Source organism: Macaca mulatta, chromosome X, assembly GCF_049350105.2.
Source record: "Macaca mulatta isolate MMU2019108-1 chromosome X, T2T-MMU8v2.0, whole genome shotgun sequence".
Classification (NCBI taxonomy): Eukaryota; Metazoa; Chordata; class Mammalia; order Primates; family Cercopithecidae; genus Macaca; species Macaca mulatta.
In genome coordinates this window covers 12,234,325-12,248,202 of record NC_133426.1, presented here as the reverse complement: position 1 = coordinate 12,248,202, position 13,878 = coordinate 12,234,325, and the positions used below count along the sequence as shown (strand labels likewise).

Below are 13,878 nucleotides of genomic sequence, written 5' to 3'. Positions count from 1 at the left end.
TCATAAATATAGGGAAATCAATTAGAATTCTTCTCCTTGAGGGCAAGAATCATGCCTATGTATCTATACATGCTCATTGCCTTATATGATGTCTGTTAATCCTCAATAATTCCTTGTTGAAGTCAAACGAATTTAATTGTGCTGGCTAGCCATGGGAGTGGGAAGGCAAAGCACAATTCATAATGTTTCTATGGGCAATAATACTCCTTACTTTTTAAAAATAAAATTTTGGAGACTGCTTTCAGTTAATTAGTCTAATTGTGAAAAGAAAATTATCCTTAGATACTTTTAAAGAAGAAAGATGGTAATTTGTAAAGGGCCTGGATTCTTCAAAGATTTTCATCCTCAAACACCATTATACAGTCTGAGTTAGAGTTAACAACTTAGAAGACCATGAAGTGAACAGAACTCATCTAATTTCGGTGCAGGAATTATAGCTTTTTTGAGACTACATGAAAAAACCAAAATGTTGTTAGTATATCAGTAAATTGGTCTCTGCGAAACTCTTTCATTTTCTCAAGAAAAAATAATTTTCTATAATAGAGTAACCAAATGATAAGAAAAATAATCCACCAAGAAACACAAATGGATCGGGGAACAAAAAATGATCCATGAACACATGCTGCAATGGGGGAAAAGGAACAAAACAAGACTACACCACTAAAGCAAGCAAATGGATGCCGATTTTTAAAGAGAGAATTTTATAGTGTTATCAAAATGATGAGTGTTTTTCCAAATTTCCTTAGTGGCTAAGAAAATGGGATTTTTTTTATTATACAGAAAGGGAATTTGTCTTGTGTAAGATATAGACCTTAAAACATATATCAGCTGAGGAGCCCAGTAAAAAGGGGATTTTCTACAAGAGTTAAATGTTTAGGTTAGTACACACTATGGCAGACAGATGACTAAACTTATGGGAAGGCACAGGAATATTTTGTAATGTGTGATCATTTTCATTAGAAAGACATACATTATTTTAACATTGTGGTTTAGTGAGAGTGAAAAGGTTGTGAGCCAGATAGTTTCTGTTGCAACTACTCAACTCTGTTGTAGCAGGAAAGCAGACATAGATAAAACACAAATGAGCAAACATGGCTAAACCCACTAAGATACTTATGGATACTAAAATCTGAATTTTATATGATTTCCATGTGTCACAAAATACATTTTTCAACTTTTAAAAAATGGTTTAAAAAACCTACCTTTCTTAGCTGATGGACTTTGCAAAGACACATGGCAGGCTGGATTTGAACTTGGAGCTGTTTGCCATCCTCTCTTTTAACTGGCTTATTTTATTACATGTAAAGTTCTATAGAGAGTGCTTTGTTTACAGATATGCCATTTTCTTCTATAAGCATTAAACCAGAAAGAAAATATCTTTCTTGGAAATAATCTTTCTAAATATCCCTGGAACAATTGCTAGGAAATGATCACACTTTCAGATAGGTTTTTCTCTGTCACTGTCCTGCAGCAGGCAATTAAGTCACAGCCAACCTAAACACAGATATTTTATTTCTTCTATCATCCTCCAGGCACAAAAATCAATAGGACTAATCGCAGAGGTGCGCACCTAGGGGAAAACAAAATGTCTATGCAACTTCTGCCATCAAGCCCAAACATGGCATTCCAGAAGGCTCAGAGCCTATCTAGATGAGGTATGCCCCTGCTGACACCCACACGCATCTCAAGAGAGAAGTTATTCCAAATGAACACTGCAGCTCCTTACCAAGGGCTCTTACATACAGATTCTTTCCGTATTCTGGCTCCCCTTGTCCATAGAAAGATTGGAGACGTTCCCAGGTCTTGTTCCTGATGCATAGTGAATATGTCACAAGTCTCAGTGTCTGCTCCTGTGTAAGACCATTCTTTGGAGATCTGGATGCCCCAGGAGTACAAGTATGACTTTTCTAGCCATCTGGGAAGACTCCATTAAGCCCAGACTGAAGAAGAGTGACTGTCTTAGTCTGTTTGAGCTGCTACAACAAAATACCTTAGACTGAATAATTTATAAATAATTGAAATGTATTTCTCACAGTTCTGGAGGCAGTGAAGTCCAAGATCTTCCAGAAGATTTGGTGTTTGGTAAAGGCCTCATTCCTCAAAGACAGTACTTTGTCACTGTGTCTTTACATGGGAGAAGGAGCAAGGAAATTCTCTTCAAATTTTTATAAGGATACTAATCCCATTCATGATGCAGAGACCTCGTGACTTAATCACTTTCCTAAAGGCCTCACCTATTAATACAATCACATTAGGTATTAGGTTGCAACATATAAATTTTGAGGGGACACTAACATTCAGACCATAGCAGTGACCAACCATTCCAGAGTTTCCCTGGGACATGGGCCTTTTAAATGCTAAAACTGAGATGGTTGCTTACACTAAATGTAAGTGCCTTCTCTTTCTATTTCTCTTTTTGCTTCTCTCCCAGTTCTTCCAAGACTGCTTGACCCTCCAGAACCTCTTTGTGAAGCAAAAGCTGAACTAGGCTTGAGAAAGAGACTTTCTCTGAAAGACCCCAGAAATACTCCACTTAATGCCTTTTCCAAAGTACAGATTTATTAGGTTGGTGCGAAAATAATTGAAATTTTTGCCATTACTTTCAATGGCAAAAACAGCAATTACTTTCGCACCAACCTAACACTTTCTGTAATGAGTAAGCATAAATGTTAGGAAATCCCCTCTTGAGTGAAAAGAGTTCTGGTAACCTTAGCTTTGGCTTCAATCTTGGTTGAAAATACGAGTTTATAAAAGACAAATGTCATGTCTCCTTATTCGTCAACACTCCTATAGCATGAATGGATACATTCACACGATAGGTCCAGCTTCTTCATTTGAAAAACTTCTAAAGATCTCTTTTCCCCTAAATTCACTAAGGAATTATAACTCCAGTGGGCTTCTAAGGGGATTCTTGACCAATAGTTTTAACATAACACAAAATACATTTTCTGGTGCCCCATTAAGAATATCACATAACAAACTACTTACATCTACAATAAAACTAAACCAATAAACCACGTGTATTTTGTAAACTTTTAGCTTTGACCTAATTATCCTATTGCCATAGTAGATAATCTCAAAATTCAGTAATGAAGAACTTAGTCAAATATGAAGTATCAGTGAACTGTGTTTGTATATCCATGGGATTATGTATATAAAATTACTCATCACTTACGCTGAATTCAGGTATTGTGTTTTGATCTCCCTGATTACGAAAAATCAATGTGTTAGTAATTCTGGAAGGAAAAAATGAACCTTTGGATATAGGAGTCATAAAAATGTTAAACTGAGGCATTTGTGCCTTCAATGTTAACAGAGAGTGGACAATTAGGAGTTTTGTGTTTATGGAGCATGTGTTTTGATATTACAGGTCAGTGTCAGCAGCATTTTCAATCGTGTGGATGTGTTGGCTTGTGTTTCTGTCCTAAATTGTCCCACAGGAGGCTCTTCCTCTGCTAGTTGAGACCTCAGAGCTATGTAGCAGCCTTCAAGGCAGAACAGGACACAGGTGAATGAGTCACCCACCTGACCAGATCAATGACCCGCTCTCTGGGTGCAGCGCTGACCGGTTCATCATTAATCATTACAATCTGATCTCCCGGGATCAGCTTGCCTTCAGAGGGGCCACCTGGAGATAAATGAGAATGAAGCACAGGTGAGAAGACCATTGGCAACCTATCCCAAGCCCCCTCTCCTGATCATGATTCACTGTGAGCAAATGGTGCTATCAGCAGAACCGAAACCCAACCACACTTGGGTATTCTTTGGACAATTCTGAGGCCCAGGCTGTACCCTGACCAATTAAATCAGAATCTTTCAGGATGGGACCCAGGCATCCACATTTTTCTAAAACTTTACAAGCAAGGTCGAGACTCAGCCTAGCAGCACTTCTCACACTTTATGGTGGATCACCTGGGGATCTTGTTACCATGCAGGGGTGCAGGGTGAGATAATGCATTTCTCACAAGCTCCCAGGTGCTGCTGATGCTGCTGGTCAACAGGCCATTTTGTGTGTGTATGTGTGGTGAGGCCCCTAGAAGGAGCTATTCTCTCAACAGGTAGCCAATCAGTTGTGTTGATACCCTGTGGCCAAAGCTGCAACAATTGCGCACAGCTGGATTCAAACAAACGTGCATTTATGTACTTATTACAAGTAGGGAGACAGCATACTGTGGAGAATGGTAAGATATCGCAGTAAGAGGGTGTTCAGATGTGAGGATGATCTGGCTGTGACATCTGTCACCCCACTGATTGCCAGGGTTGATTCAGCTGATCTGGTTGGCTAGGCGGGTGTCCCCTTCCTCCCTCACAGCTCCATGTGCATCCCTCCAGCAACCCTCTCACCTCATCCTGCTGAGCAGCTGGGACTGTGGGCACACACCACCACACCCGGCTAATTTTGTTTGTCTGTTTATTTATTTATTTAGAGATGGAGTCTCGCTCTGTCGCCCAGGCTGGAGTGCAGTGGCGCGATTTTGGCTCACTGCAACCTCCGCCTCCCGGATTCACGCCATTCTCCTGCCTCAGCCTCCCGAGTAGCTGGGACTACGGGCTCCTGCCACTACACCCGGCTAATTTTTTGCATTTTTAGTAGAGATGGGGTTTCACCGTGTTAGCCAGGATGTTCTCGATCTCCTGACCTCGTGATCTGCCCGCCTCGGCCTCCCAAAGTGCTGGGATTACAGGCGACAGCCACGGCGCCCGGCCTTGTTTATTTGTTGTAGAGACAAGATCTCACTGTATTGCCCAGGCTGGTCTCAAACTCCTGGGCTCAAGCAATCCTCCCACCTCAGCCTCTCAAAGTGCTGGGGTTACAGGGATGAGCCACTGTGCCTGGCCCTTTTCTCTTTCCGTTGTTTCCAAGAAGGGAGAAGGAAACTAATATTTGTTGAGCATTTATTATGCACCAGGCAATGGGTTAAATTCTTGGCCTAGTAACTTCACTGAATACTATCATCCTTTCCATATTATGAGATAATTGAGGCTCACACAGGTTAAATAATTGACGTGAAGGAAGGACTAGATCTTAGCTTGGACTCTTCCAAATTCAGAATGGCGAATGTCCCTTTTGAACGTTTTTCTATAATTCAGAACCTAGTCACTGCCAGGTTTCTTAACACATAAACTTAAAACCACATCTGTGTAAAGCATACATTTGTATTTAAGTAAGACCTAAAATCAATTACCTGAATTATGCTCTAGACACATGCAATTACCTCCCAAATATTGATATGGTAGCATATGGTACTATAATTTTAACTATATTTCCACAGGTCTGACGCTGGGTGATAGCTGCAGCTGAAATGCTATCTTTCAAATATTATTGCTATTACTTCATTTAGTAATTGAAATGAACACTTCATACCCAGAACATGGAACTGAAAGTAATTCAGTGTTTCTCTCCCCACCCAGACACTAGGCATATGTGTCATTCAAGCTGTAGCATAAATTTGTCTTCCTTCTGGGAAGTAAGAGAGTAGGGGAACCTTAACATGTCCTCATATTACTGATAGAAAATATTCATTTTACAGATGTGGGATTCAGTGTTTGCACGCATAAGGAATTCAGAAAAACCACTTGGGAAACATAATAAGTATTAAATTATGTGCAATAATCACTCAAATTCAGTCAAACAAATGGTTAGCAATCAAATGCTGATCAAATACAGAAAAATTTTGAAAGTAACTGAAGGACGAATGTTAACTATTCTAATAAGAAAATCACTCTCAGATTAACATACTCTTACATTTGACCTATGCTTTCTGATTAAAGGAAACTACTCTTGTCTAATCAAGCAACTTTAATCAAGAATGCTGGAGAAGCAACACACTGTCCCATCCAAAATATGAAACAGTGGCACACTTCAAGAGAACTGTCTCATAGCCTTTACTTTGAAGTCTGGATCGCCTATTATAGAAAATCTAGTCACACACTGAAATCACCTGGGACTTCTGTAGAGTCATTTTTATGACTGACACAGCTTGTTTGACCAGCATTTTCACTCATAAAAATAACTGGAAATAGTACTCTTTGACCTTTGTTTTTACTTTTTTTCTACTCATCTCAAAATTGTGTAACAGTAGGTATTAGTGTCTTTGAAGCTAAGGAGAATTGAGGGCAAGGAAGGAGAGAGGTTGTAGAAACAGTGAGATGATACCAAAAAACAAAAAATAAGACTTGAATCTTCATTCAGCTCCTGGGAAGACACATACTTTGGAGAATCTCATAATCAGAGATGTTAGATTATCCCAGTGTTATAAAACAGCATGCCGAATACTATTCCATTTAGGAAAAAATGTGTGTACACATACCTCTATATATGTATTATGTATGTATAAAATACATTATCTGATAGGTAATATATATGTGTGTTTGTGTATGCATGGAATTATATCTACTACACATATTATCTCCGTCTACATCAATAATGGCTATCTCTTGGTACTAGGAATTCAGGTGATTTTTTTTACTTTCTCCTCTATACTATCTACATTGTTTCTATTTTTTTTTTTTACAAAGCATGTTATCATACGAAGCAACAAATCTGTTTTGAGAATTCTCAGTTGTATCAAGCTCAACAATCCTATACAGAGAACTAAAATATGATCTATATTTAGTGAAATAAAAAAGTTTAGCAGATAGCACAAGTCTAAAGTGGTTATTTGTGATGTTTGCCCTGGGGCATATTATGTCAAAATAATGAAAAGTGAAACATTAAACCAAATTTTAAAATCTATACCAGGACACTACTTGACTTTTGTTTCCCTTAATTGAGACACTTAACTGGCCAAACATTTTAGAGTTAAATAACAATAACAATAAAAATAAACATCTACAGAATGACCAGGATGTGCCTGGCACTCTTCTAATTTATTGCATTCTCTCCATAGCCCTACAACATAGATACTACACTGATCCCCATTATACAGAAGACGTAGAGAAGTTACATCAAACTGAAATGCAGGGAATTTAACATGGAAACTAAAAAGTCTAAAAAGGGGCAGAGGTAGGAGTCAGATTCAGGCAGTCTGATGCCAGAGTCTGTGCTCCTAAGTGTAGTACTTTACTGCTGAATCCTGTTACTGATTTGCAAAATCCTGAGAAGAAAGGGCATGGAAGATAATTTCCTTTTTTACTGAAAATAAATCCAATATGAGTCCACTACAGTAAGCATATAAATACATATATAATAAATAATAAAAGCACATTGTTTCTGGAAAGGCAAAGGCAGCCCACTTCAGGCGATTGCATCATAGTCCATTGTATTCAGCTGTGTTGACAGTGGAACATCTGTATACTCTAATATGAATGATTGCGGGAAAGTACGTTAATTATCTAATCATATTGTAGAATTTTAAAGATTTGACACATACTGTATTAGTCAGCATTTGCTGGATAACAAATCACCCCCAAGCTCAATAGGTGTCCAATGATCATTTCTTCTCATGCTTATGGGTCTTTAGGATAACCACAGGCTGGCTGATTTCAGCCAGGCTTAGCTGCACAGTTCTGTACCAAACTGCAGATGAGGCTGTACTTGGCTCCCCCACTGCAGGCTTGCTGCCTCATGTGTTCATTATGGGGCTCAGATGGAAGAGGTCACAGCTACCTGGGGAAAACTCTCTGTCTTTTGTTTTTGTTTTTGTTTTGAGACAGGGTTTCACTCTGTTGCTCAGGCTGGAGTGCAGTAGCGCAATCTCAGCTCACTGCAACCTCCCCTTCCTGGGTTCAAGCGATTCTCATGCCTCAGCCTCCCGAGTAGCTGGGACTGCAGGCATGCACCACCACACCTGGCTAATTTTTTGTCTTTTTAGTAGAGATGGGATTTTGCCATGTTGGTCAGGCTGGTCTCGAACTCCTGGCTTCAAGTGACCCACCAGCCTTGGCCTCTCAAAGTGCTGGGATTACAGGTGAGCCACTGCACCCAGCCAAAAACTGTCTTCTTATAGCCATGGCAGAAGCTCAGGAAACAGGCTCAATTGCACAAGCATGTCTCAAGCTTATGTCATCTTTGTTAATATGCCATTGGCCAATGTCAATCACCTGGTCCAGCCCAACAGCAATGGAGTATGGATTTCCCTTTATTCTGCCTCTAATGAGAAGGGAGGGAAGTGCATACTTGTGAGATAATCCAACTACCCCAGTGACTAAATCCTACTGTAACCACTTCCTCCTTTTTTTCCACTAAGGAATTCATCATGGGCTTACCGTAATACAGTACAGTGCCTGCCTCTTATTGTCTGCATTCATAAGTTAAGAAGTGGGTCATTTCCATGGTTATAGATGATGGCTCAGTATTTTCCTGAGTCAGGTGATAATGATGGATTTGGCAGTTTAAAACCTAGTTTAAGGAGGCATTTCTGTTCCTCTGGTGAAGTGACTCTATCCAGGTTTTGGAAAAACATATCCAGCTTTCACAGTCTGGACACTTATGAAACTGAACAGTAGTTATTCTGGCAGGGTGTGGCAGACAGTCTCAGGAAACCAAGAACCGGGATTGGGTGCTTACCTGGTGTTACTGAGCGAACGACCACTGGCTTTTCACTCCCTGCCACAAAACCAAATCCCAGCACTGGGTCCCTTCTCATCTCCACCTTCCGAGGAGCCGGAGGGATGATTTGGCAGCTCTCTAACCGAGGGTCGTCAAAAGGGATTGCCTGTGTCATGTGACTGTGGAGAAAGCACATACGAGAGAAACAAGGCATCAATGTATGTCTTAGGCATTGGCCTGGCAATCATATTCTCTTTAATTTCAAAACCTATTTTTTGTTAGAGAGTGAGAAAGATCTGGGGAGACCCATAGTCATGCTTCTTTCATGGCTCACTTGGGCCACTTTTGCTTCAGGCTTTTGCATTGGCTGTTCCTCCAACCCGGAAAGCCTGTCCTGCAGATATGCATATGGCCCAGCCTCACCTCACTCAAGCTTGTGCTCACATATGACCTTGAAGAGGACTGTCCTGGCCATACATTTTAAAAATGCAACCCCGCTCCCCAACATGCCTGATCCCCTTTACGCCCTTCTACTTCTTTTTTCCCCACAGCACTAATAACGTGCTAACGTGCCGTAGAATGCAGTTGGCTCTTGAACAATACAGGTTTGAGCTGCACAGGTCCACTTATACATAGATGTTCTTCCTCCTCTGCCACCCCTGAGACAGCAAGACCATCCCCTGTTCTTCCTTCCCCTTCTTAACTTACTCAATGTGAAGACGATGAGGATGGAGACCTTTATGATGATCTACTTCTACTTAATGATTAATACATGTATTTTCTCTTCCTTATGGCTTTCTTAATAACATTTTGTTTTCTCTAACTTTATTGTAAGAATACAGTATATGAGTATAATGCATATAACATAAAAAATATGTGTTAATCAACTGTTATGTTATCGGTAAGACTTCTGGTCAACAGTATGCTATCAGTAATTGAGTTTTGAGGGCATCCAAAGTGATATGTGGATTTTTGACTGCATGTGGGGTTGGTGCCCCAAGCCCCATGTTGTTCAAGGGTCAACTGTATACTTAATTTTATGGTTATTTTTGTTGTTTTGCTCTATACACTAGAACAAACACTCTATGAGGGCAAGGAACTTGGTTTTATTCACTGATTTATCTCAGGTTCCTAGAAGAGTATCTGGCACATAGTATATTCTCATTAATACTTGGATTAATAAGTAGAGAAAAAGATTTCTTTGTGAAAAGCTATTTAGTTATAACTGATATGCTGAGAAATAACCTCAGAGGGTTTTAGACATTTAGAAGGTAATACCTATGGCTTCTGGCCCCAGCAAAATTGAAGTGGATTATTTTGGTGGTGACACACCATCCTGTTTCCAAATACATCTCCATTTCCAAAGAAGCTGAGAACTTAGCACTTGGCATTTGTTCTCCGGGAAGATTTTCAAGTGGTTCAAATGAATCTTTTCATTAACACCTAAACTTCAGAAGTCTTATCAATAATCCCAACTTGAAATTTGTATAGCATTCAAAAATTTTCAAAATACTTCCACAAATATCTAATTTGATACACAAATTGAGAATGAGAGGGCAGAACTGGTATTATTTTGTGGATTTTACCAATAAGAAAACTGAGATCAAAATACTAGTTTATTGTCACTAAGAGCCCATGGCTGGTATGCCAGAGGGTTGGGTCAAAGATTCACTCCCATGACTCTTAATGAAGTCTTCACTCATGCACATTGTTCAAGGCAGCCTTCTTTTGGGGAAAAGTTATTAGTCTGAATAATAGAAATCTCCTTAATGTAATGTAAGCTAAGATTATTTCAATGACACGGGTTTAATTCAAATTTCTCTCTATATAATCTTCTTCAATAAGTAAAAGAAGATCATTTAAAAATATCTTGGAAGATGCTACTCTATATGCCATCTGGACAACATATTGTTCAATGTAATAAAGATAGCAAAGAAGGAATCCTGTTGTCTTTCTGTGTAATTAATAAGAATGAGGTAAGATCAATGAAAACCTCCTAAGATCTGTCCTTTAGGTATATATCACTATCTAGGAAAACAAACATTTAAAATCCATTTTAAATAGAAAGGAAGTGTCTTTTCGACTTAGCTTCTCGGGAGGTGGAACGGTAGGAAAAAGAGAAGTGTTAGTTGAGAACTAACATGTTGTGCACCATGTGCTAACACTCATCTGTTACCTTATTTCATTCTTAAAATTCCTCTATGATGGAGGCAGTTTTACCCTACTCATTCCTTCTTTGCAAATGCCAAGATAGGAAAAATAACTTGGCCAAGGTCACGCTCTTCTCAGGTGTAAGCCAGGTGCAATCCATACCAGGTCTTCTGATTTGAAGTGTGGGGCACATTAGATAATTTGCAGAAACAGTGCAAAATGAAAATGAAAAATGAAAATGTGGAGCCTTTCATTCAAACATGACTAATTTCAAGACAGCAGAACATTAAACCCAGTCCAGGGTCCTGTGTCACTGCTTGGGTCACACATCCATGATGCTGGCCCCGGTAGTGTGCTATCCCCAGTGTCCTACCACCATTCTATTAATAGAAAAGTCCAGGCTGAGATTGGTGGCATTATAGGGTAGGTTCAGGTGTTTTTCTGGACCCATAGATTAGACACGGCTACCATGATATGGTATATGCTTGAGATGATGAAGAGAGGTGGGCAGAACTCAGGTGGGCAGGAGATCAGATGGAGAGGCCTGGATGTCAGAGGACAGAATTCTAGACCCTGAGTGAGCCAGCAAAACCAATGCAGAGTGAGCCCCAGTGACCAGGGTAGGAGCCTCAGACAAGGCCCCAGGCTGGGAGGCACTAAGACACAGGGAAGAAGTGAGGAGGCCAGGGCTAGAACCCAGGACACTAGTAGGACCTCTGATACTCCCACAGTGGGCCCCAAAGGGTGGGAACTTGACCTTCAGACACTGATCCCTCCTGGACCTGAAACAGGCATGGCTGGGTATGCCTGTGGGAGAATGGGGCCACCTAGGCATGGTGGACACTTTGGTTCTCTGGTCTCCTCTGTAAGAAAGCACCATCTTAGAGTAAGACATTTTTGAGCCACATCTGAAAACAATTCTGTCCTTTTATCTCCAGATGAAAGAAGGGACGGAAAGAGAAAGGAAGGGAGGGAGGAAGGAAGAATGAAAGGGAGAGAGGGAAGAAGGAAAATTCACATTTTTGGAAACTGGCCCTGAATTCTGTGTCTTCACCATTTTCCACAGCAGACATAAAATTGAGGAAGGTAAAGCTTGCTGAAGCTGGGTGACTTGCTAATGGTCACGTGTGTTTTAGAAACGAGGTTGGCGCAACTCTTGATTCCAAGCATAGAGAGGCACTGAGGAAGGTTTTTCCTTCTGCTATTGCTAGCTCTGTGAAAAGCTTAAGGCAGTGATTCCCAAACTTTGCTGCACATTAGAATCACTCAGGGAGCATTTCAAAACTCCTAATGCCCGGGTTACACTCCAGACCAACGGTATCAGAATATCTGGGATGCAAACCAGTATCAATTTTAAAAACATCTGCAGGTGATTCCCAAGTCCAGCAAAGTTTGAGAACCACTCTCCTGCCTAGAGAAGGGTGGGTTTTAGTACGCCCTCCAGACAATAGGAAACGAGGACACAAATGATGTCCCTGATTATCTCCTCTAGCAACCATTGTGAATGTATATTAAAATATTTAAAACTTCTGGAGCTTGATTACCCTCTTCCCACCACAGGAACAAGTAATAGTATCTAATGCATCATTCATTCAATAACCATCATGTTATTCTTTTATTGATACCTGACATTTATTAAACATTAATTTCATGCTAAGCATTGTTTGTTCTAAATGCTTTCCATATGTTAGTTCATTTAATTCTCCAAAACAACTCCACAATGCACTCATTTGTTCATTTAGTCAATTTGTAAAACGCCCACTGGATTCTCAGTTCTGGGATTGCACTGGGAAAGAAAGCAGACAAAAAAGAAAGTGTTCACGCTAGTGTTCAGAGACAAAGAAGAAACTAATACATTAGTAAAATAGATGGAAGAGCAAGTCATTATAAACACTAGGGAGAAAAATAAGGCAGGGAGGAAGGATAGAGAGCTGAGTGGGTGGAGTGGGTGGGTGAAGGTGCTGCAATGATCAGCAGGGGTCAGGAAACATTTCAGGGGGAGCACTTCCAACAGAGGGACCATGAAGCATAAAGGTTCTGAGGCATAACGTGCCTGATGTGAGCCTGCCCAGGAACAATCCGAAGGCTAGTGGCGCAGATAAGGATGTGGGGTTGGAGGCAGGGTGGTGAGGAGTAAAGAAGTGGTGGGAAGGAGGGGCACAGATCACACAGGCTCTTGGAAAGACTTTGTCTTTTGTTCTGAGTGGAAAAAGTAGACATGTGATCCAGCTGCCCTGCTGATGACAGGAGAGGGTACTGGTAGAAGCATTTCAGGGGCCGTTACATCAACCCCTGATGGTGGTGCCTTGGACCAGGGTGAGAGCGGCAGAAGCCGCAAAAATTGTTGTGCTTTTAATATATTTGGAGGCCACCCTGATAGACCAGGGGTGGGACTTCTACTCTGGAACCATTTTCCTGCACAAGCCAGACGTTCCCAGTGAGGATGGACCTATGAGCATGTTGCCTAATGCAAATCTCGTGTCCTGATGTATCCACATTATGGGAGACATTTTTCTCTTCAAGTAGGTGACACTTTCTAGTTTGTACAAGAAACAAATACATGCCCAGGTGCAGTGTGAACATGAGAACTGATATGATCGTTTAGTGAGAGACTTTGGAGCCAGACTGCCTGAATTCAAGTCCTGGCTCCCCTACTTCCTACTGATGTGACCTGCACGAATTACTCCATCACTCTATATTTCAGTTTTCTCATCTGTAAAATGGTGACAATGATAGTAACAAGTTCATAAGATAGTTGTGAAAACTGAATGAATAAACATAAAGCACTCAGCAAAATGTAAGCACATAGTAAGCACTCAAAAAGCATTGGCTGGAATGTTCTCACTTATAAGTGGGAGTTAAATGATGAGAACACATGGACACATAGAGGGGAACAACACATACTGGGGCCTACTTGAGGGTGGCAGGTGGGAGGAGGGAGAGGATCAGGAAAAATAACTAACGGGTACTAGGCTTAATACCTGGGTGATGAAATAGTCTGTGCAACAAACCCTCATGACATAAGTTTTCCTATGTAACAAACCTACACATGTGCCCTTGAACTTAAAATAAAAGTTAAACACAAAGTATTGATTGTTATTTTCATCTCTGGAGATCAATGAATAGAAAGCAGTCCGTTTCAGACATTATGAACACAGTCAGTCTTAAAATATGGAAATAAACTCAGTAACATTTAAAATACTTGCAGCCCAACTTTCTTAGTAAAATGCCTCACA

At 40.5% G+C, this 13,878-nt stretch overlaps 1 protein-coding gene across 1 annotated transcript in view; it reads right to left on the bottom strand.

Annotated features, from left to right (window-relative positions):
- The window catches only part of FRMPD4 (FERM and PDZ domain containing 4), a 589,912-nt gene that overhangs the window by 101,777 nt on the left and 474,257 nt on the right, over positions 1 to 13,878 (bottom strand). The window contains exons 3-4 of the mRNA XM_015126938.3: positions 8,510 to 8,670; positions 3,526 to 3,628 (exon numbers count right to left, since the gene is read on the bottom strand). Coding sequence (XP_014982424.3) covers positions 3,526 to 3,628; positions 8,510 to 8,670 — 264 coding nt within the window. The remainder of the gene's footprint in view (positions 1 to 3,525; positions 3,629 to 8,509; positions 8,671 to 13,878) is intronic.